This window comes from Aotus nancymaae, unplaced genomic scaffold (genome assembly GCF_030222135.1).
Source record: "Aotus nancymaae isolate 86718 unplaced genomic scaffold, 86718_ANA_hifiasm-v0.15.2.pri h1tg000029l, whole genome shotgun sequence".
Lineage (NCBI taxonomy): Eukaryota > Metazoa > Chordata > Mammalia > Primates > Aotidae > Aotus > Aotus nancymaae.
Window position 1 is genome coordinate 92837262 of NW_026988442.1, and position 21822 is coordinate 92859083.

General features: G+C 46.1%; 1 protein-coding gene across 1 annotated transcript in view; it reads right to left on the reverse strand.

The window, feature by feature from the left end:
- The window catches only part of WDR33 (WD repeat domain 33), a 112140-nt gene that overhangs the window by 3520 nt on the left and 86798 nt on the right, over positions 1-21822 (reverse strand). The window contains exons 8-21 of the mRNA XM_012462318.3: positions 21363-21489; positions 19840-19994; positions 19667-19745; positions 19130-19240; positions 17778-17872; positions 17485-17571; positions 17115-17254; positions 16198-16350; positions 13628-14716; positions 11515-11623; positions 7959-8397; positions 2297-2460; positions 2094-2186; positions 1288-1503 (exon numbers count right to left, since the gene is read on the reverse strand). Coding sequence (XP_012317741.1) covers positions 1288-1503; positions 2094-2186; positions 2297-2460; positions 7959-8397; positions 11515-11623; positions 13628-14716; positions 16198-16350; positions 17115-17254; positions 17485-17571; positions 17778-17872; positions 19130-19240; positions 19667-19745; positions 19840-19994; positions 21363-21489 — 3057 coding nt within the window. The remainder of the gene's footprint in view (positions 1-1287; positions 1504-2093; positions 2187-2296; positions 2461-7958; positions 8398-11514; positions 11624-13627; positions 14717-16197; positions 16351-17114; positions 17255-17484; positions 17572-17777; positions 17873-19129; positions 19241-19666; positions 19746-19839; positions 19995-21362; positions 21490-21822) is intronic.

Here is a 21822-nt window from a genome sequence, read left to right on the forward strand (position 1 = left end):
GAACGATCTTGGCTTCTTTCCTTACAAAGTGCAGCTTCAACCCACCTGAGGGCAGCTGGGCAGAGTGTCAGCTACCGCGTCATTCCCATGCTAACTGCATGTCCTTGGCCAGACGGACCTAACTACGGTGTGCCTAGTGCCCAAGAAAGTCAGCCAAGGTCATAGCACACGGGCTAGTAGTACCATGTGTTTATGCATGGAGATCTATTGATGATACATGATGTAATTTCTGAGGGTTTTGTTGAGAAAAACAACTATCCAGACCAAATGGCAGGCCAGGCATGGTAGTTCATGCCTGTAATGCCAGCATGTTGAGAGGCCAAGGCGGGTGGATCGCTTGAGGCCAGGAGTTTGAAGCTAGCCTGGCCAACATGGCAAAACCCCACCTCTCCAAAAACACAAAAATTCACCAGGTGTGGTGGCACACACCTATAGCCCCAGCTACTCTGGAGGCTGAGGCACACAAATCACTTGAACCTGGGAGTTGGAGGTTGCTTGCAGTGAGCCGAGATCACACCACTGCACTCTGGCCTGGGTGACAGAGTAAGATTATGTCTCCAAAAACAACCAAAAAGACCAAATGGCAGAACTCTGTGCTGGAGGGACCGTCCATACAGACAGGCTAACTCCAGAAGCAGAGCACAAGCTGGGGCATGCAGGGAGCAGCCTTCCCAGAAGCCTCTGAACCACACCGCCTGTGCACCTGCCCCGCTGCCCTGCGTACAGAGCTGTAGTCAGCCTTCACAGGCGACTACTCTTCCTAAAGTTAGTGCTGCCTATCAAATAAAGCTCCAGAGTTTCCAGCTGGGGAGATAATCTACTGTGTCCCTGGAAATCCTGCCCATAGACCACGTTTCCCAAAGTCTTTGTGACCTTAGGCACAAAAGGTGTTCCTCTAGACCCAGGCTGAAAAAACCGACGAGCACCCAGGAGGGGACAACTCTTCCCCTCCCACTGAGAGCCCTTGAGGGCTCCAAGCAGCCTTCACGGAGGGCAGACTGCCAATGAGAGCAGGGCTCCCAGAGAGCAAGCCCAGCAGAGAGTACTGGGGCATCTTGGCAGAGGGCTGAATTAAAACCTGGAGTGAACAGGGATTCCTGGAGGCAGCTGGAGTCGTGCGGGGGGCCGAGTTGCAGTCCACTGGATGACAGCTCGTGTGGCGCTGGCACCACATTTGGGAGCACGCAGCCCTGCACAGCCCAGGCCGTGAGGGTACGTGCAGCAGATGCAGGCAAGCCTCCGTCGGCCCTGCAGCTCCTGGAACCGTAACCACTGGCCTGCTCTTACCTTTGCCTCCTCGGTCCTCAGAAGGGCCCCCTGGGGCCTCCATCTCTCTGTGCTCAGACGTGCCTGGGCCATCATGCCAGGGGCGCTTTCGGGGAGGTAGGGATGCCATGTCCATGCCTTGGAGAGAAGAGGAGCGTTCTCTGCTGGCTGGGGAATGACCATCGTGAGGTGGATGATCAGGGCGGGGAGCATCACGAAAATGTTCATGACCCGGCCCTGAAATAGGAAACAGATCTCCTTACAGGAAAGCACAGTGCAACCAAAGGCAGATGGGAATGACACCGTTGAGAGGAGGGAGCAACTCGACAGCCACCGTTCGCTCATGCCGGATGCCCACCACGGGCTAGGGGTAAGCCACTTGGACATCAGGGTGCCACCTCATAAGGGGGGCAGGTAAGATTCAGAGAAATGCTTCTCAGGCATTGTATCAAGATGTCTTTACAGTCTCAAGTTACTGAGGACCCCTAAGAGATCTTGTTAATGGGAGTTACAACTGTGGATATTTACCATATTAGCAATTGAGACTGAGAAAATTAATTCATTTAACTTTATTCTCCAAAAACAATGAGTGGAAAGAGCAGTCCTGTTTTATACTCAGACAGATCCCTGTAAAGTCAGGCAGATTCTTCTACTCTGCATTCTACCTGCTGAGATCAAGCGCTGCAGCCGCGGGACAGGAGACAGCCCAGCCCCCCGGGAGACATGAGCTGGACAGAGGGGACCCAGTGCACCCCTGCGAGGGCCCTGAGAACTCACTTTGTGAACTGCTCATCTAGAGTTACCCAACAAGTGCTGCCTTTCCTTACCTGGCTCTCTGTTTCCATCCCAGGAATCTGGCTTCCGCCCTCCTTCAAAGCGAGGGAACTCGTCAGGAGTGGGAAGTAAACCCTTCCTTCCTCCTGCGCAACAGAGAAAACAGTGCTGCACTCAGACTGTCCCCGGTGTGCTCACACCCACCGCACTCTGCACCCTCTCCTTCCAGACCAGGTGTCCTCAGTGACGTGCTCACCTCGCGGGGTTCCCCGACCTCGGCCTCTGAGATCTCGTCCTCGGGCCGCCTCCTCAGAAGCATCAAAATTCTCCTCTGGACCAAAGTCTTCAGGACCAGGAAAACCATCCCTTCCTCTGGGGGGAGCACGACCCTCATGCCTTGGGGGGGCTCCTCTTCTGAAACTGTAGAGAAAACAGCAGAATGTCCATCTTGGGGAACACCCTGCCACTCTAAGTTCATGTTTCAGAGAAGCATATGATATGAGAAAGCAAGATACTATGCTAATTAGGAGGAAAATGAAACTATGTATTTTTAAAAGGATACATTGTATAATCCTATTAACACTACCAGAGGCAAAAACCAACAGGAAGGAAACATACCAGAGTGTGGGGTTACTTTAAGCTTCTTTTAGGCTTTTAGGAGTAATAATAACATCAACATGTTTAAAGTGCCTATACCATGCCAAGTACATCTACTCCTTCATTTCATTCTCACAGCCACCATGTGAAGCTGGTATTATTAGCAGCTCCATTGATGAGAACACTGAGGCCCAGACTGCTGAAGTCATTTATTCAAGGACACACAGTAAGTACTGGTGATCTGAACTCAGCCAGTCTTGACCCTCCGCCCAGGATCACTGCCTCATAAAAACTTGTCGTTATCATCTACATTTGTATGACAAACATTTACGACTTACATAATCAGAACAATGGGGGCACAGATCATGTCTGCCAACTCTACTGGACCTGTTTGTAGGGAGGGGCTTTGCCATCTGCCCCAGCCCACAGCCTCCACCCAGAGGCAGGCCTCCATGGCCACGAGCTGCACTGACGGCCCCACTCCGCAGCTGTGGGCACACAGGTTAGCATCTGGCTTACAGGAAGCCATCCACTGACCAGCTGGCAGCCTGGAGCCCTGCTTAGTCAACAGCTTCCCCTTCTCTCTCTCAGGATTTTGGAGCTGGGAGACTACGCTGACTGGGAGTCTTGCTGAGGCAGAGAGGGTACCAGCAGGATTGTGTGGAAGACGACGAAGCGGCCTGACAGTGCACACCGAGAGGAGGTGGTCCCGCCCTGCAGGGCCCCTCTGCGGGAGCTGCGCGGCCTCCCCCCAAGCTAGGCCTCTGCTCTTCCTCTGGTTTCCATTCCCTTGTCTTTTACCCTAACCTTCTACTTAAAAGATTAGATTTTCAAACCTACAGTAAAGCTGAAAGAACAGTACAACGAAGAGCCCAGATCCTCCACCCAGATCAGTCCCTTCTTAATATTTTGCCACACGTGCTTTATTTTCTCTGTCCAGCTCCTCACAAACATGTTTTCTAAACTACTTGAAAATCAGCTGCCGACAGGATGCTTCACCCCTAAATGCTTCAGGACATTTGTTCTAAGAACAAGGACTTGCTCCTGTATAACCACAATACCTTCACACTCTCAGTAATATGTGATTGTATTTAATAATGGCCGGATTCAAATTGCCCCAATTGTCCTGAAAATGTCCTTTGCAGTGGGCTGTTTTGTTTTTTTTTTTTTTTGAGACGGAGTTTCGCTCTTGTTACCCAGGCTGGAGTGCAATGGCACGATCTCGGCTCACCGCAACCTCCGCCTCCTGGGTTCAGGCAATTCTCCTGCCTCAGCCTCCCGAGTAGCTGGGATTACAGGCATGCGCCACTGTGCCCAGCTAATTTTTGTATTTTTAGTAGAGACGGGGTTTCACCATGTTGACCAGGATGGTCTTGATCTCTTGACCTCATGATTCACCTGCCTCGGCCTCCCAAAGTGCTGGGATTACAGGCATGAGCCACCGCACCCGGCCCCACAGTGGGCTGTTTTAAACACAGAATTCCACCATGACCACGGGCGGTTACTGAGTGGCCACGTTCCTTTGGTCTCCTTTCATCTAGAGTGGTTCCCTCCTGTATTTCTGTTTTCCTGAGCGTGGCGTTTTTGGGCGGTCTATCCAGGAGTCTTATGGTGTCTCACACTCTACATGCATCTGATTGTTTCCTCATGGTGAGATTCAGGTTGAACTCTTTGGCAAAACCTGCTTAGACCTTTTGTGAGCACATCTGTCTCCATGTTTATGACATAAGGGTGGTGTGGCAACCACAGTTTGCTGTCACAAAGGTGCATTTTTCCCTTTGCAATTATTAAGCACTCTGGGGTAACTCTGTGACACTGAGAGAACACCTGGCTTCCCCACGATATTTTGCCCAATAGGTTTAGCACCCACTGATGACCCTTGCCAGCATCAGTTATGACATGGACTGCTTATTAAAGAGATGATTTTCTCATTCTACCACTCCTCCTTCAATTGTCACTTGGCATTCTGCTAGAAAAAAAGAGATCTCTCTTTTCTACTCCCCCACGCCAGCTGCCTTTTTTTATTTTTTGAGGCGGTGTTTCGCTCTTGTCCACACTGGAGTACAATGGTGTGATCTCGGCTCACTGCAACCTCCGCCTCCCGGGTTCAAGCGATTCTCTTGCCTCAGCCTCCCGAGTTCCAGCTACCTTTTTAATACCTTTCTTGGTCCCGAGGTAACCTGACCAAATCATGCTTCTTACAAGTCAAGAGGGTGTGCTGAAGACACTGGCCAAAATGACAAACTCTAGCAAGAGTGGAGCTGGCCAGGAAGAGGAGAGACAGGTGAGCAGGAGGTCTCGGCAGGGTGCGCGTCTTCCCTAAACTCACCACTATGACTGCCCTAGTTACAAAGGGATAAAGACAATCCAGTCTGCCCTAATAAGAAAATGCCTCCTTTATGGACGCAATGTTTTCGTCCCCACCGCTCCAATTCATATGCTGATAAACACCAGTGTGATGTACTAGGAGGTGGGGCCTTTTGGAGTTAATTAGGACTGAAGTCATAATTATGAACTGGACCCCTGATTATGGGATTACAGCTCCTATAAAAGAGATACCAGAGAGACCTCATGTCCCCGCCCCCCCATGTGAGGACACAGTAGAAGGGCAGTTGTCTGCCAGCCAGGAAGAGGGCCCTCACCAGAAACCAGCCCTGCTGGACCTCGATCAGGAATACCTAGCCTCCAGGAGTGTGAGAAAATAGATTCCTCTTGCTTAAGCCACCCAGTCTGTGGTACTTTGTTATAGCAGCCCGAGTAATACACTTGCTAATGGACTGACTGACGCCTCTCCTCTCTCCTTCCCATCTAACAGATCCATGAATTCAAGTCAAGAAACACCTGCAGTGCCACACTGTTGCTCAGGTCCTGAGGGTTTACACAGTGGTGAGGAAACTAAGCCCCCGTCAGCCAGAAGGCAATATGCTTGCAGAAGCTACCGGCAATAATGATTTCCAAGCATTATTACTTTAGGTCAAGCAGTGCTCAGTGCCATGACGAAATATAAAGCAGAGCAAAGGAACTGGAGGTGGCAGGGGCAGGCATCTAACTGGCATGAGCCTCAAACAGTTGGGAGCATGTGTTCTGGGCAGAGAGAAGAGCAAACACAGTGTCCCAGGTGCAGGAGCAGGGGTCGAATATCTGAAGAACAGCACAGAGCTGTGACTGCACACCAGCCTAGGCTGTGGGTCTGCACTGACAGATGAAATACAATACAAATCAAGACAGAGCAGCCAGGGACGGTAATCCCAGCACTTTGGGAGGCCGAGGCAGGCACATCACCTGAGGTCAGGAGTTCGAGACCAGCCTGGCCAACAAGGCGAAACCCCGTCTTTACTAAAAATATAAAAATTAGCCAGGCGTGGTGGCGCTTGCCTATAATCCCAGCTACTCAGGAGGCTGAAACACAAGAATCGCTTCAATCCAGGAGGCAGAGGTTGCAGTGAGCGGAGATCGTGCCACTGCACCCCAGCCTGGGTGACAGAGCAAGACACCCTCTCAAAAAAAAAAAAAAAAAGAAAACAAGACAAGGTAAAATGTAACATTTTGCACAAGATGCAGAGATTCAATAAACCAGTGAAAATTACGTAGACGTAAGGCTCTAGTCGTCATAAAAAGCCATGTCAAAGGTGATGCTTGGATATCACTGAGAAAGGGTCTTAAGAACACCGGGAGCCCTTACCTCTTTATTTTTAACCTCCCTATTCCCTTCCCCAAAACAATTGCTTCCTGAGCCCCCACTATGTCATGCTTCTGGGTGGGTCACCAGCCATGCTTTTCTCACCACCCCTGAGGGTCGGATGGCCAACCCTAAGTCGACCACCTATTGACAAGAGCAGTAAGAAATGGGATGAAAGGGCTGGGCGCGGTGGCTCATGCTGTAAACCTAGCACTTTGGGAGGCTGAGCGGGGTGAATCACTTGAGGTCAGGAGTTCAAGATCAGCCTGGCCAACACTGTAAAACCTCATCTCTTCTAAAAATGCAAAAATTAGCCAGGCAAAGTGGCATGTGCCACCTGATCCCAGCTCCTCAGGAGGCTGAGGCAGGAGAATCGCTTGAACCCGGATAGTGGAGGCTGCAGTGGACCGAGATCGCTCCACTGCACTCCAGCCTGGCAACAGAGCAAGACTCCATCTCCAGGGAAAAAAAAAAACAACAGGATGAAAGGACACAGATGGATGGCTAAGGAGCAGTCAGTGACTACAGTAAAAGCTGGAGTGCTGAAGAGCATGGGCCTGAAGCCCAGCTCCAACACCTACCACCTGCCAGACCTTTTCTGAGGTCTTATTCTGCTCTTATTCTGTCTGAAACTGTATCTATAACTGACGCTGACATTTGCACCTATCTCACAAATTCTTTTAATGAGGTCAATAATTTCCTGTATTAAAACAAATTCCTTGAATTAAATAAGGTAACATCTGACACAAAGTAAACACTCAATTATCATCATCTTTAATTATTTTTAGTCTTACTTGAGATTTTACTAATTCCTGGGTGTTTTTTTTTTTTTTCCTTTTTAACAGATAGGATCTCGCTCTGTAGCCCAGGCTGAAGTGTAATGGCATAATCATAACTCACTGCAGCCTCCTGGCTTCAGGTGATCCTCCCACCTGAGGTTCCTGAGTAGCTAGGACTATAGGCATGCACCACCAAACCCAGCTAATTTTTACATTCTTTTGTAGAGATGGAGTTTCACTCAGGCTGATCTTGAATTCCTGGCCTCAAGCAATCCTCCCGCCTCAGCCACCCAAAGTGCTGGGATCACAGGCATGAGCCACTGGTCATGGGCTAATTCCTGTTTCTTTCTCCACATTTCTTCTTAAATGTTCCTTAAACTCCCCAAGCAGACTGAGATGAGAGTTCAAGCCTGATCTAAGTTTAACAGGAAGATTATTTTTCAGTTCAAGTTTGTTAAGATTACTGGGCAATTACACAAAAACTGCATCTATTTCACGACCCCTTTGTTTCCAATCTAGGTAGCTACCTCACACTTCACCATTCTCATCAAGAAGAACCTGGAAACTTTAACTCAGATCCCAGCAAGTCTCACAGTATACTGATCCTCCCATCTCTTTAAAAGGACCAAAAAATTTAAAAAATAAGCAAAAAGAAAAAGACTTCTAAACAGCAAAGATTAAAACTAGACTAAGGTTAAAAAGCACACTTTTTTTAAAAGTCCAAATGCAAACTCTAGAGAGTGTAGGGCTAGTAATTGATATAATTCTCTTTCCTCAAGAAAAAGAAGAAAGAGACCTTTGTGGAGAGAGCAGATAAAAAGCTCCACTGAAGATAGAATGGGCCCACAAAGTATCTGTCCCACCTTTCTTCTCTGCGCCCTCGGAAACGTGGGTCCTCAGGATCCCGGGGGAAACGTTCGTCTCCCGGTCTGCGGCCTTCCCATGCCCCCGGAGGGCCTCGGGCTGCACCCCGGCCATCCCCTTCGCTGAATTCCCTGTGATCAGGAGGAAATGGAGGCCCAGGGCCCCCTCGCCTCCACTTCTCTTCTTGCGGTAAAGGTCCTCCTCGCCCCTCAAATTCACGTAACCGGTGGCCAAAGCGCTTGTCAGGGTGGAAGTCATCTGGTCTGTTGAAGTCATCGGGGAAGTCTGGGTGAGGGCCACGCCTATCAGGGGGACCCCTGCAGTCTTGGCCACCCCGGAAAGGCCCCCTCTCGGGCCCATGCTCAGGCCCGCCGCTCTGCTCATGCCGCCTCTCTGACATCGGGCCCATGTGATGGTTTGGAGGGCCGCGGGAGTCACCTAAAGGAAACAAAGCTGACTTTACCACGTCTTCCAGGAAACCTGCTAACATAGGTCTGATCTGCAGCATCTTCACATTTCAGAATGCATTCTTTATTGAGAATGTTTTCCCTCCTTGCTGCTCAGCTTAGTTACGTGACAAATGTCCCTGAGGCACTGTACAATAGAAAGAACAGGAGCTTTGGGGTGCAGACTTCAGTGTCATCACCCACTAGCTAGGGCAAATTACTAATCTCAAATGAGATCAGCAGCGTCTGTCCACGTCTTAGGATACACTGGAAAATGAGAGGGCTTCCTGGGCTTCAGAAGGAGCTTCCTTTGTCTGCCCCTATTCTTTCAGGCATTTCATTAGGGCCACCTGCTCCACATCCAAGGAGGACACAACAGAGGAAATTAATACTGCAGGCCAGGAGGCGCGCCAAGAACTCACCTCTGTACCCATCAACAGGCGCCACTGCTTCCGCCCGTGACATCCCTCCTCTAGCCCCGGCCTGTTGCACCTGATTCCTTATTGTGTGGAATCACTGGCCTCTCGAATACCTGCCTGATGATCAAATAGCCCTGCTGGGCTTCAGTTTCGGGGTCTTCTGCACCTATCTATGAATGTCGTTCCTCATCTACAGTATTCTCACCATTCTCTGAAGACAGTGTTTGGAATCCCACAAAAGGTTTCTAAAATATTTGAAAATATGTATCATAGCGAAAGTACTGAATAAAATGGAAAGATGCCAGTTAAACGTGTGATGGTTAACTTAGTTCACCTCCTAACTTTGAAGGGACTGTTTTTCCGGCTACTGAACTACTGCAGCTTTTATAAATGTTTACCTATTTTTGTCAACATACAATTTAAATCAAGCACTCTTGATATCAAGCGAAAGGATACTCTTGATTCTAAAAACAAAAACTGTGTTAAGTGAAATTCCTCCACTGAGTAAAGCTCATGCCTTTTACTGCTTTTCCCTGGCAATAAAGATGAACCCCTCCTGTACCCCAGCCAGCCATAATTCTCAGCCTCCCAGCATCCTTCTTCTTCTTTTTCTTTTCTTTTTTCTTTTATCTTTTTTAAAGACACAGTCTTACTCTGTCACCCAGGCTGGAGTGAAGTGGCGTGATCACAGTTCACTGCAAACTCCACCTTCCAGATTCAAGCGATTCTCCTGCCTCAGCCTCCCAAGTAGCAGGAATTACAGGGACCACACCTGGCTAATATTTGTATTTTTAGTAGAGATGGGGTTTCACCATGTTGGCCAGGCTGGTCTTGAACTCTTGACCTCAAGTGATCCGCCCTCTCTGCCTCCCAAAGTGCTGGGATTACAGGCATGCACCACTGCACTTGGCCCCTCCCCTTTCATTTTCATTCATTTCTATTGGCTGTTTCAATTCCTGCTTACCATACAACATATACAAAACACTTGGAAATCTCAGGATAATACTGTGCCGTTACAGGAGTCTCTCTCCTCCAGCTCTTTCTGTCCCACCTGTCTCTTTTACAAGTCCTCTCCTCTCTATTCAGCAGTTTGCGAAGATCCTAAATCCATTTCCTCTGGCAGACAGGCTCCCTCACTGCTCAGTGTGTTCCTGCAGCTCATGGCTTCTTCCCTGACATGATGTTGCTTGAACTTAGCATAACCTCAGACACAGCAGACCTTTGGTGTAAGGTAGGTAAACATATTCCGTTTGGACTTATTAATCCTATGAATAGTAATCCTCCCATTACCTCTATCTGTTTAAAAGTACCCTGCTCTTCAAGGAAAGAAACCCACCACTACAAATTAGAAGGGATGTGGCCACCAGTGATGGGGTGGCGGAAGCGGTTAATCCAGTAGGGGATGGCAGGGCCACTTTCTCGGCTCTCCCTTCTCCCTTTGGTCCCTGGGAGGAGAAAGGAGGAAGAGAAAGAAAGAGGGGGATAAAGAGAAAAGGGAAAGAGCAAGGATGAGAGGGAAGGAGGTGGAGACAGACACAGGGCAGGGAGAGGAAGAGAAGCAGCTCGCAGTTTGCTGATGGCAGTAACTTGGGGGATAGACTCCCCTTTTGCTTCTCTAGTTCCCTGTGAGCCACCTTCCTTCTGTATAGCCTCTGCTAACACTTCTACACAGTGGGACAGAAAGAAACTCCCTCTAGTTCCCTTACCTCTTTCTTACCTCTAGTATCACACATAAATTCAAGACTGAGCTTAAATTCACAAAGTCCTAGGACTGTAATGCTGACAAGGACTTTTCTTAACTGGATAAAATGGGGGCAAGAATCTTACTTAACATGTACCACACAGTGCTGTGGGCTTAGCCAATTAAAACTAAGAGAGTGAAGTTCTGTGAAGGGCAACCTCTGCGGTCCTCCTGATTCTTGGAGTTGTGGCTTCTCCCCACTATGAAAGTGTGTGTTGAACATAACAGTGTTTCCTCACTCCCCTCCATCCACACTCCCAGGGTCACCCCCTTCAACTCTTCCCAACAGCGTGCTGCCCACCACGCTCCTGCTCCAACTCTGCAAGGCAGGGGGTGTCCCACTGATCTCAGGGACCATGGTGCCCTGCGCGCTCTCCTTCAACCCTAGGATTAACTCCAAACTTCCAAATAGCCCCACATCTACATTCTAATCATTCTCATCTCGTTGCTTTTCATATCAACAACCTGAGGAACCACATATGGGTAGAGTGCTTTCTTCTTTTCAAATGGTGCACAGCTACGGAACCAGCTAAAGAATTCAATATATGACAGGATTTGGGAGAACGAGGTGTGATGATAAAAACACTGGCAAAAACTTGAAGCAGAAACAATTCATCTCTTCAGGATGACAGAGACACGCTAGCACTCAGTGAGCGCAGGGACCACCTGCATTGCCGACAGATGGGCACGACTGCCGGAGCCTGTCCAGGCGCCTTCGCTGTCAGTTCTGGGGTGAGGGGCTTATGTCCTCTGGCCAGTGTTGCTGCCTAACTAAATAGATCTAAGAAAACAACCAAAGACAAAGCTCTTACCTCAAGGACCATGCCCTTATTTTGCCCAGAGGTTCAAATGACCAGTCTATCAATGGCTGACCAACAAAACTATTTACTGTAAAATGCGCACAAAGGTGGTAGAATATAATCTTTTATTCAGCTGAGCAGATACTTACCTTTGCTGGGGCCAGGTCCTTGTCCGGGGTTCAGAGGAGGAATGCGACCTTGCGCTCCCTGCTGCCCTAGGCCTGGGATCAGGGGTGGGGGGCCTGCACTCTGTCCTTCCTGAAAATAGGTTTTTAAAGTAAGGGTGTGAAATCACAGGCTTGTGCTTCATAAATAGCAACTGCATTATGACAAGATAAAAACACCCAGTAAATATTTAGCTAGTGAGATGATAGCAACATTGTCCTTACATCAGGAGAAAGGAGATAACTTCTCTTACTAGAATTTTTTAAAAAGCACTTGTATTTTAAAACTGTTGACAACTTTTATTTAAAATTAGATCTTTACTTGTAATGCCAAAAAAAAAAAAAAAAAATCAGTGGAAAGTCAGAAATCCTAACACAGTAACACTAAATTAAACCAATTAAAACAACTGGTTTAAGTAACTGGTCTGATTAAAGTGAAGCAAGTTAGATTTCAGCATAAAAGAAGTAAGAGCAGATTTTCATCAGGCAACTTCTGAAATCTGAAATGCCCTACAAAGTATCAGATCTTCAGACTCATCCTACCAATATTTCTATAGGTCAATTAAAATTTCAGAATCATGCTTTTCATGTATAAAATATTTTACTACATGGCACAATAAAAAATCTCATTGAATTGTCCCAGAAACTCAGGCCGGTCCTTGTGACTCTGACATGTTTATAAATATTTCAGTTATAACACAGTAGCTAAAGTTCATTATTTTCTTAATCCTCCCAAATGAGAACTGTTCACTTACTACCAGAAAGTCAGGAAAATAACTTACAATAAACATATATACATACAACTGAGCAATAAATTAATAAAATACATAATACTTCAAGTTTTAGGGCAATTTAGAATGGCAATCCTATATTTAATTCACTTCATCCTAACTTCTGAGAAGTGCCTAATAAAAATCTGGAAATAACTCAGATGCCATCACATTCTCCATTGGTATGACACTTTTAAGTTCTGGAAGATCTGCTGAAGAATAGCATGTAATTTATTTGTGTTGGCTAGTCAGCTGAGTTCAGGAAATCCAATGGTTACCTTTACATTAGGGATTTCCGGTGGTACTTGAAAAACCAAAACAAGACTGCTTTCTCCATCTGCAGCATCCCCTCTCTCCAAGTATCTCAGGGAGTCAACGTTAGCTCGCTCACTCACTTTTGGTCCACAACTGGACCAAAAGTGAGTTTTCAGGAACAAAACTCAATTATTCAGACCCAAATAATGCCTCCAGACTAAGAACTTCAGAAAAACATGAAAACCACAGAGCTGAACAGTATTTAAATCTATTTCTGCTCATGCAATTCTTTTTGTAATTCACTCCCTCAAGCGACCTGAACTCTCCTCACACCATCTCTCAAGCACAAGCTCGGCGAATGAGTAATAATAATTGGCTAACAAAAACAGAGTCCTCAAAAAAGGAGAATTTCTACAGAAATACTCCTTCCTGCCAACACTTTTATATGTGAGCTGAAAACAACTTGAGCAGAGTTTCATCCAAAGGGCCACAATTTCCGGAATGCTCAACTCTGAAATCGCAGGTCTCTTGATTTCTATTCATCGTAATAAACAGTGAGGTAGAGTTTATAGTACACTCGTGAGTTAAATATCCCATCATAGCTTTCAAAAGTAGAGTTGGCAGACAGGAGGTGACTCAGTGGCTGGCATGCCCATGGGACACCAGGCTGCAACGTGAAGGGCCCGGAAAAGGGGCATGATGGCCTCAGAGCTGACCACCATGTAAAACATGCCTCCTTCTCAGGGTCACAGCTCTCCTGGAGCCCTGGGACAATGATCAACTGTACTCAAATGACAGTGGATCTTTTCTGGAAGAAGCTCTATTACAAAAAGAGAAAAAAACGTGAGAAGTAAAAACGAATACTGAGATGTACTTAATGGGGGTATAACCTAACTCATCATTCTTATGATTTCCCTCTTCAGCTAGGATGCTAGTATCTTAAGCTACTGCCACTACTTGATAAATATTTCTATCCAGCTGTGACCATTTTCCACAATACTCAGCAGTATCACTTCTGTGAAGAGCATACTTTCCCAATGCATTAATGCCTATAAGTTGGAAATGAACAATACCTGGTTGAAGGGGGCCCGGGGCCCATCACCTAGCAGAGGTGTTTTCTGTTGCTGGAATGGTATTGGCCCTTGAGATGGATGTGGCCCTCTTGCTGGGTTCTGCTGTCCCTGAGGTCCAGGGGGTCCTTGCATGCCACCCTGGGGTGGAGGTCCTAAAGAGCCCTGGGGTGGCCCCTGCTGACTTTGTGAGCCTGGAGGCCCTCGCAATTCCTGGGGAGGTCCCAGCATTGATCCTTGGGGTGGAGGCCCCTGCATGCCTCGGATCTCTTGAGGACCTCTCATTTCCTGAGGGCCATGTCCCAGTAGTCCACTTGGAGGGTGAGGTCCTCTCATCTCTTGAGGTGGATGGCCCATCATCATCCCTTGGGGAGCAGGACCCTGGTTCTCCCGGGGGCCTGGAGGCCCCTGCATTCCTCTTGGATTCAATCCCATCAGAGGTCCCTGAGACACAGGACCTTGGATCCCTTGAGACCCTGGCCCGCCTTGGATCCCATGAGGATGAGGAGGTCCCTGCATTCCTCTGGGACCAGGCGGTCCCTGCATACCTTGAGTACCAGGAGGCCCCTGTGGGCCCAAGTGACCCTGGGGACCAGGCGGACCTTGGGGGCCTATGTGACCCTGTGGGCCAGGCGGACCCTGAGGACCCATATGACCTTGAGGACCAGAACTACCTTGTGGTCCAGGTGGCCCTTGAGGTCCCAAAGGGCCATGAGGTCCAGGATGCCTCTGCATTCCTTGGGGCCCATGCATGTCCTGAGGCCGTGGCAACCCCTGGGGTGGGCCCTGGGGTCCCTGTGGTCCCATGAATCCTTGTGGCCCCCCACCTCCCTGATGTAGTGGAGGACCTTGTGGTCCCATTTGTCCCTGAGGTCCAGGAGGCCTAAACTGTCCCTGTGGACCTGGAGGCCCCATTTGAGCCATGTTCATTGGCATCTGCTGAGATGGGTGGGGCTGTTGAAAACCTTGAGGAATCTGAGACATTGGACCTTGTCCTTGAAAAGGCTGGGGTCCGAGGAGAGGGGTGCCAGATGAGGGAGGAGGCTGAATTTGCTCGACCTGTTTCTGAGCAAGTCTTTCAATTTTAAGTTGCTGGAAAGAAAGAAAGAAAGAAAAAAGCATGTTGAATAAATAAGCCAGAGTCCTTGAAGATGCCAATATTGCTATCATGTATTCCATTAGAGGACCCTCAAAATAAACATAAAAATTCCTCCAACTCTTCATGCTCCAATGGTAATTAGAATCCGTGAAACACTCAAGCACTGTGAGGAGTTTTAGGTCCTTTCTTATTAAGTGCTGGAACACAGCAGTAAGGTTTTCTTGTTTTGTTTTATGTTTTTTAGATTTTCTGTCCCCCAGGCTGGAGTGCAGTGGTGTGATCATGGTTCTGTACAGCCTCACCCTCCTGGGCTCAGGTGAGTCTCCCACTTCAGCCTCCAGAGTAGCTGGGACTACAGGTACGTGCCCCCACACCCAGCTAACTATTATTATTTGTACAGATATGGTCTTGCTATATTGTCCAGGTTGATCTCAAACTCCTGGGCGCAACTGATCCTCTTGCCTCAGCCTCTCAAAGTGCTGGGATTACAGGCGTGAGCCACCACGCCTGGCCTAATCAGGATTATTTATATCCATCTTGATCAGGGAAAGCCCAGTAATTTACCACTATTTCATCATTCTTGGTAGCTAACATAGATAGGAAAAATAAGAACAAGCTACCTGCTATATGAGCTGACGAGAAAAATTCTTTCATAAATAGGTGAATTCAAATTAAAACTATTTTGCCTTTATCTTTTCTATTAAAAATGTATATTTAACTTAGATCTACTCACTGCCCCACTAATTTGGTTTTATGTTGTTGTTGTTTTTGAGACAGCGTGTCACTTTTTCACGCAGGCTGGAGTGCAGTGGTGCGATCTCAGCTCACTGCAACCTCTGCCTCCGGAGTTCAAGCAATTCTCCTGCCTCAGCCTCCCGTGTAGCTGGGACTACAGGCGCGCACCACCACACCTGGCTAATTTTTGTGTTTTTAGTAGTGGCAGAGTTTCACCATGTTGGCCAGGCTGGTCTCGAACTCCTGATCTCAGGTGATCTGCCAGCCTTGGCCTCCCAAAGTGCTGAGATTACAGGTGTAAGCCACCACGCCTGACCCTAATTTGGCTTTAGAAGTCCAATATATGACTCAAGGAAGTCACTTTTAAAAAAACATTAGGCATGGTGGTGCGTGCCTGCAGTCTCTGCCACTCAAGAGGCTTATGTGGGAGGATCACTTGAGCCCAGGAGGCAGAGGTTGTAGTGAGCCATGATCATACCACTGTATTCCAGTCTGGGTGACAGGGCAAGACTCTGTCTCAAAAATAAAAGAAATAAAAATAAATACATACCATATTTTTAAAAATTTTAAGAAACAGGATTCTTTTAGAAACTAGTCTTCTAGCATAGCAACAGGAAATGGCGGTGTGTGTCAGACCCATCGGAGAGTCACTTCCCTTTTCCTTAGGAGCGTATCAATGAAAATGCCACCACCACCCTCTTAGAGCATCTTGAATTCCCCCCTGAAGAGCTTCACACACCTCCAGAAGTTGTGGGTTAGTATACTGTAATGTAGCCATTTCTTGCTCAATTTCTGCTTGTGTTTTTTTCTTCTCTTCCAATTTAATGTCTTCTTTTCTGTCATTCAGCACCTCATTTGGAGCAGGAATTGGAACTTTATTTTGCATCCAAGCCTTGGGAAGTAAGAGAATATTAAACTATACCCTAAGTATGAAAATCACAATGATAGAATGAGAAAACCACTCTACAGTGTCATCTGCTCAATCTAACCTCTGAACTGTCTTTATTTCTTTTTACTTTTTCTCCATGACTCAAGTACATGATTTATGCTAATTCTTAATGACATCGGAATAAATTTAGGCAGACGTATTACTAGGTAGAAATTACTATGGTGGGCCGGGCACGGTGGCTCACCGTGGGATTACGCCTGTAATCCCAGCACTTGGAGAGGCCCAGGTGAGTGGATCACCTGAGGTCAGGAGTTCAAGACCAGCCTGGCCAATATGGTGAAACCTCATCTTTATATATATTTTTTAAAAAAAAGAAAGAAATTACTATGGTGATAAAAGCTGCAAGATACTGCATGTTATTAAGAATGCAAAGCTGGCCAGCCTCTTCACAGGGCACGTGCACTTTGTGTTGAGGGGACAACTAAAGCAGAATGTAGATAAACAACGGAGAAGAGAATCAACATACTCCCTCTGCTCCGTGCCTCCTTCTTCTATCTCCTCTCATGGTGAGGACAGAACAGAGAAGATTCATAACAAACTCAAGACGACTGCAAAGCAGGAGATGAGGACCATGTCTAAGGGTGAGTGAATATGGGAAAAATACTCCAGTACAGAAATACCTTCAACAGCAAGACAATCCAAGAGAAACGTCAAACTAACCAACCAAAACCTCTCTGCATGGATGGGGTGGAGTCACTTTTACTTACCTGCTGGAACTGAGCAGGAATGGGTTTTGCATAAGGAACTTTCTTCTGAGGTACTTTTTTCTGGTCCTTTTGCATCACCTCCTCCATTCCCCAATCTAAACCTGGAATTGTCATTTCAATTTCATTTGATTCATCTTTCCCTGTAACCATAAAGAAAAGTAGTTTGCCTCTTAAATAAAAGAAATTGGCCACTTGATCAATGAACACATTATTGTAGGAATACATTTTAAGTATTATACAGTTTATATCATTTTTATCAACATTTCTCAACATAAATCATTTTGGTATTTCAATATATTTACCAGGAAGATAAGAAACACGTCAAGAAAAAAATTATACAAATAAAATATATCTGTGTGACTTCTCTTACCCATCTGTTCTTGTTCCATTGCTAATTTTAGTTGTTCTGGTATTCCCATTCCTGGAATTACTGCCAGGCTATTAGGTTCAAGGTCATCTATAAATAGTAATACACCACTGTCAATAGAAAATTTACAAAAGTAGAGACTTGATAAAATTAAGGCTTTATAAAAATGAATGTCACTGATGATTTATAAATAAATCTATAAAATTAAAATTCATTTTGTATAATCTTCCCAATATCAAACACTTCTATAACACAATATCAGATTTCAAAGAAGGACAGATGTGCAAGAGTCTCACCATATTCTACTCCATCTTCAGACATTCCAGGTAAAAGATTTAGATTATATCGATCTCTCATTTTATCACCTGGTCGATTTCGAGTCCAGAATTTGCTGTAAAAGAAATGAGAAGAGAAGAGAAGCATGGTTTCAGTATTTTTCTGGGCACTTAACAGTACTAGGCAGACCTTTGGTAAACACAACAAATTTTTACAATTTGTTTCTTCTACAAATTAAAAATGTGAGGTTGTGGCAGGAGGACTGAGTCCAGGAGTCGAGCCCAGCCTGGGCAACATAGTGAAACCCTGTCTCTACAAAATAAAAATTTAAAAGTTAGCTGAGTGTGGTGGCACATGCCTGTAGTCTCAGCCACTCAAGAGGCTAAGGTGGGAAGATGGCTTGAGCCTAGGAGTTTGAGGCTGCAGTGAGCTGTGATCTCACCACAGCACTCCAGTCTACGTGACAGAGTGAGACTCGGTCTCTTAAAAAAATAATAAAAATAAAAATAAGATGTGGGGCTGGGCAAGGTGGCTCATGCCTGTAATCCCAGCACCTTGGGAGGCCGAGGCAGGAGGATCGCTTGAGCCCAGGAGTTCGACATTAGCCTGGGTAACATGGTGAAACCCCATCTCTACAAAAAATGCAGAAATTAGCCAGGTGTCGTAATCGGTGTGGACTATTGGTGTGCACCTATAGTCCCAGCTACTCAGGAGGCTGAGATGGGAGGATCACCTGAGCCCACGGAGGTTGAGGCTACAGTGAGCCAAAACTGTGCCATTGCACACCAGGCTGGGCAGAGACCCCGTCTCAAAAAAAAAAAAAAAAAAGTAGAAAAATTTTGTTTTAAAAAAGAAGGCAAGGCCGGGCGCGGTGGCTCAAGCCTGTAATCCCAGCACTTTGGGAGGCCGAGGTGGGTGGATCACGAGGTCAAGAGATCGAGACCATCCTGGTCAACATGGTGAAACCCCGTCTCTACTAATACAAAAAATTAGCTGGGCATGGTGGCGTGTGCCTGTAATCCCAGCTATTCAGGAGGCTGAGGCAGGAGAATTGCCTGAACCCAGGAGGCGGAGGTTGCGGTGAGCCGAGATCGCGCCATTGCACTCCAGCCTGGGTAACAAGAGCGAAACTCCGTCTCAAAAAAAAAAAAAAAAAAAAAAAGAAGGCAAAACAAAATTTGAATAACCAAAGCCATATTCAATACCCAATCTCTTTATTGCAATATAAGTATTTGTAAACCATTACAAAAATGTTGCCAAGAATAAGTTGGACTATAAATTAATATATCAATCAACCAATAAAAATAAACATATGCAGTATTTATTTCATGTTGCTCCATATAAAGCTTTGCTATTTCAATATAAAGCTTACCTAGTATGGTCATTGGAGCCTGAGCAGAGAATATGCCCAAGAGGATGCCAAGCCAGACTCCAGATCATCCCTTCGTGGGCCATCTCCATCCCACCCACTTCCTTCTCCACCCTGCAACAGCACCAAAGAGAGAAGACTTTTTCACAAAAGTTACCCAGCTCCTCCCTCTGCCTCAAAAAACACATTTTCTGTTAGCCTTAAAACGAAGTGACCAAAGCCTGGACTTGGACTCTGGTGAATTCCCCATGTCACAGGGGTATTGGCTTGCCATTGCCAAAGGACATTTACCCTTTCATGCAAAAAGCACTTCACAAGAGAAAAGGCTGCGAGTCAATTTAACCCTCCTTAATGACTTCCATATCTACAAACAGAGGTACATTTTTTATTCCAAGCTGGATTTACAGAATTGAAAACTGCAAGCAGTCTCTAATATAGGACATATGAACACAAAAAAATTACAAAACTGTCTTGCCTGCACACATTCAGGTGCTCTCTTCAAAAAGTACACTACGTTTTCACATCATAAATCTTACATACCCAACATGCCAGAATAACAAAGAACCATCAGACCCTCCACTGGCAAAAAGTCCTTCATGAACAGGATGCCAGGCCACAGCTGCAAAACAAAAACATGGGAAAAGACACAATTATCAGGATCTGAGAATCTACAGGTAACAGTTGTCAATGAGAATCATAGCACAATCGCTAACCTGTGGCTTCTTTCTTATGACCTCGGAAGACTTGAAGCTCTTCTTTTAGGTTTCTGATATCAAAAAGTTTACAGAGATGGTCGCGTGATGCTGTGAGCAGCCAATTGCCATTGAGATTTAATTTCACTTCCATTACTGTGTTTTTATGGGCATGACTAGAAACAAAGAAAAAAAAGGTCAGAATTCAAAACAAGTGTAAATATAATGGCCATTTTTGTTGAAAAGCGAATGGATCAACATGGCAAGAGGTAGGGCCTAGAATGATAAAGCATGTAACATTACAGAATCACAGTTAAAAACACACTTGAAAGTAACAGGGCAATGACAGCAATAATATGCACTGCCCAAACATAGACAGCTCTCATCAACCAGTTAAAACAGCAGCAGAGGCTGGGTGTGGTGGCTCACGCCTGCAATCCTAGCACTTCGAGAGACCAAGGCGGGTGGATCACCTGAGGTCAGGAGTTCGAGACCAGCCTGGCCAACACAGTGAAACCCCATCTCTACTAAAAATACAAACATTAGCCAGGCGTGGTGGCGGGTGCCTATAGTCCCAGCTACTTGTGAGGCTGAGGCAGGAGAATCACTTGAACCTGGGAGGTGAAGGTTGCAGTGAGCCAAGATCGCACCAGAGCACTCCAGCCTGGGTAACAGAGCGAGACTCTGTCTCATAATAATAATAATAATAAATAAAACAGCAGCAGAGCTTCCACTGAACAGTAAAGTTTATCCGTGAAGCAGGAAAGCACATGAATACAGAAATTAATATTAAATAAAGCTCATTACATTCAAAAATTCAGTGAACTTTCTCTAATTAAGACAAAGCATAAAAATGGACACTGGAAAGTCTGAAGGTTAATTTGAACTAAAAACAGTGCAACAGCCCCCGGCCTGCACATCTCCAAGGGACCATTCACAAGGCATTCCAGGTTGACATGGCCATTGGGGTTGCACAACATAGCAGCCTTGCTCCAACCAATTCACTCTGAATATGGTTCTCTTCCCAATCACAAAGACCAGGATAGAGCTACTGGGTCAAAAAAAGTTAACACATTCATGTAGCTGTGGATGTTCACAAATAACTGAAAGAGAAAACTAGATTACACAGCTGCATCATAGGTAAGCACGTCACAAAATATGAGAACTGGTTCAAAACCAGAGGAAACCGTCTCGAAATAGATGTTGTAACATGGAGAAGGCACACACCGACTCCTCACAGTGCTGCAGGTGTGCTGATGAAAGACGACAGGCTGGAATATAACTACCTCTTTCCTCATCCTCCTCCCCACCCCCATACAGCAACCAAATTAAAGTTAGGTCTATGTGGCAGGACAAAAACAAGCCTTACTTCATTAAGAGTTCAGAGGTGAATCATAATTAATAAGAAGTCTATAGATCCAAGTCCATCTGTTGCCTAAATGACTTTTTCAGAAATACATAAGAGAAAATAAAGCTAAAAGTTAAAAGATACACTGCTTTGCTCCCCTTTGTTCAGGGGCTAAGGTGAGGTTCCTATCACTTACAGTGTTGCAAGACTCTGCCCAGTCTTGGGATCCCAGAACTTGATTGGCTGTTGACTATCTTTACTTCCTGAAACAACTAACCCCTTGGTTGGATGCCAGTCTACACACTTCACATCAGCACCATGCCCTGTTGGAAACAAGTTAGGATTAAAACCTAATTAGCCATATGCATTTAAAGCAATTTAAACCAAGGTAGAAAAACCTATTAAATGTTTTGCTCTCAGTGCTCAGTCAACTTGAAATGTTTTCTGTGAAGACTCTTTGGCCTCTGTGTCTGGAAATTTCTCAGATACAGTAACCTCTCCTCCTACGTCAAGACACACAAAAGCCAGTCCTCTTCTCCTGGAACTAAGTGCATCTTCTCACCTACTTGCCGGGAGTCTGCTGAGGCTTTTGGAAGCTGCACCTCTCAAGACCTGTATGTAAAGCTTTTGAAACTTCTCACGTTGTTCCAGATTAC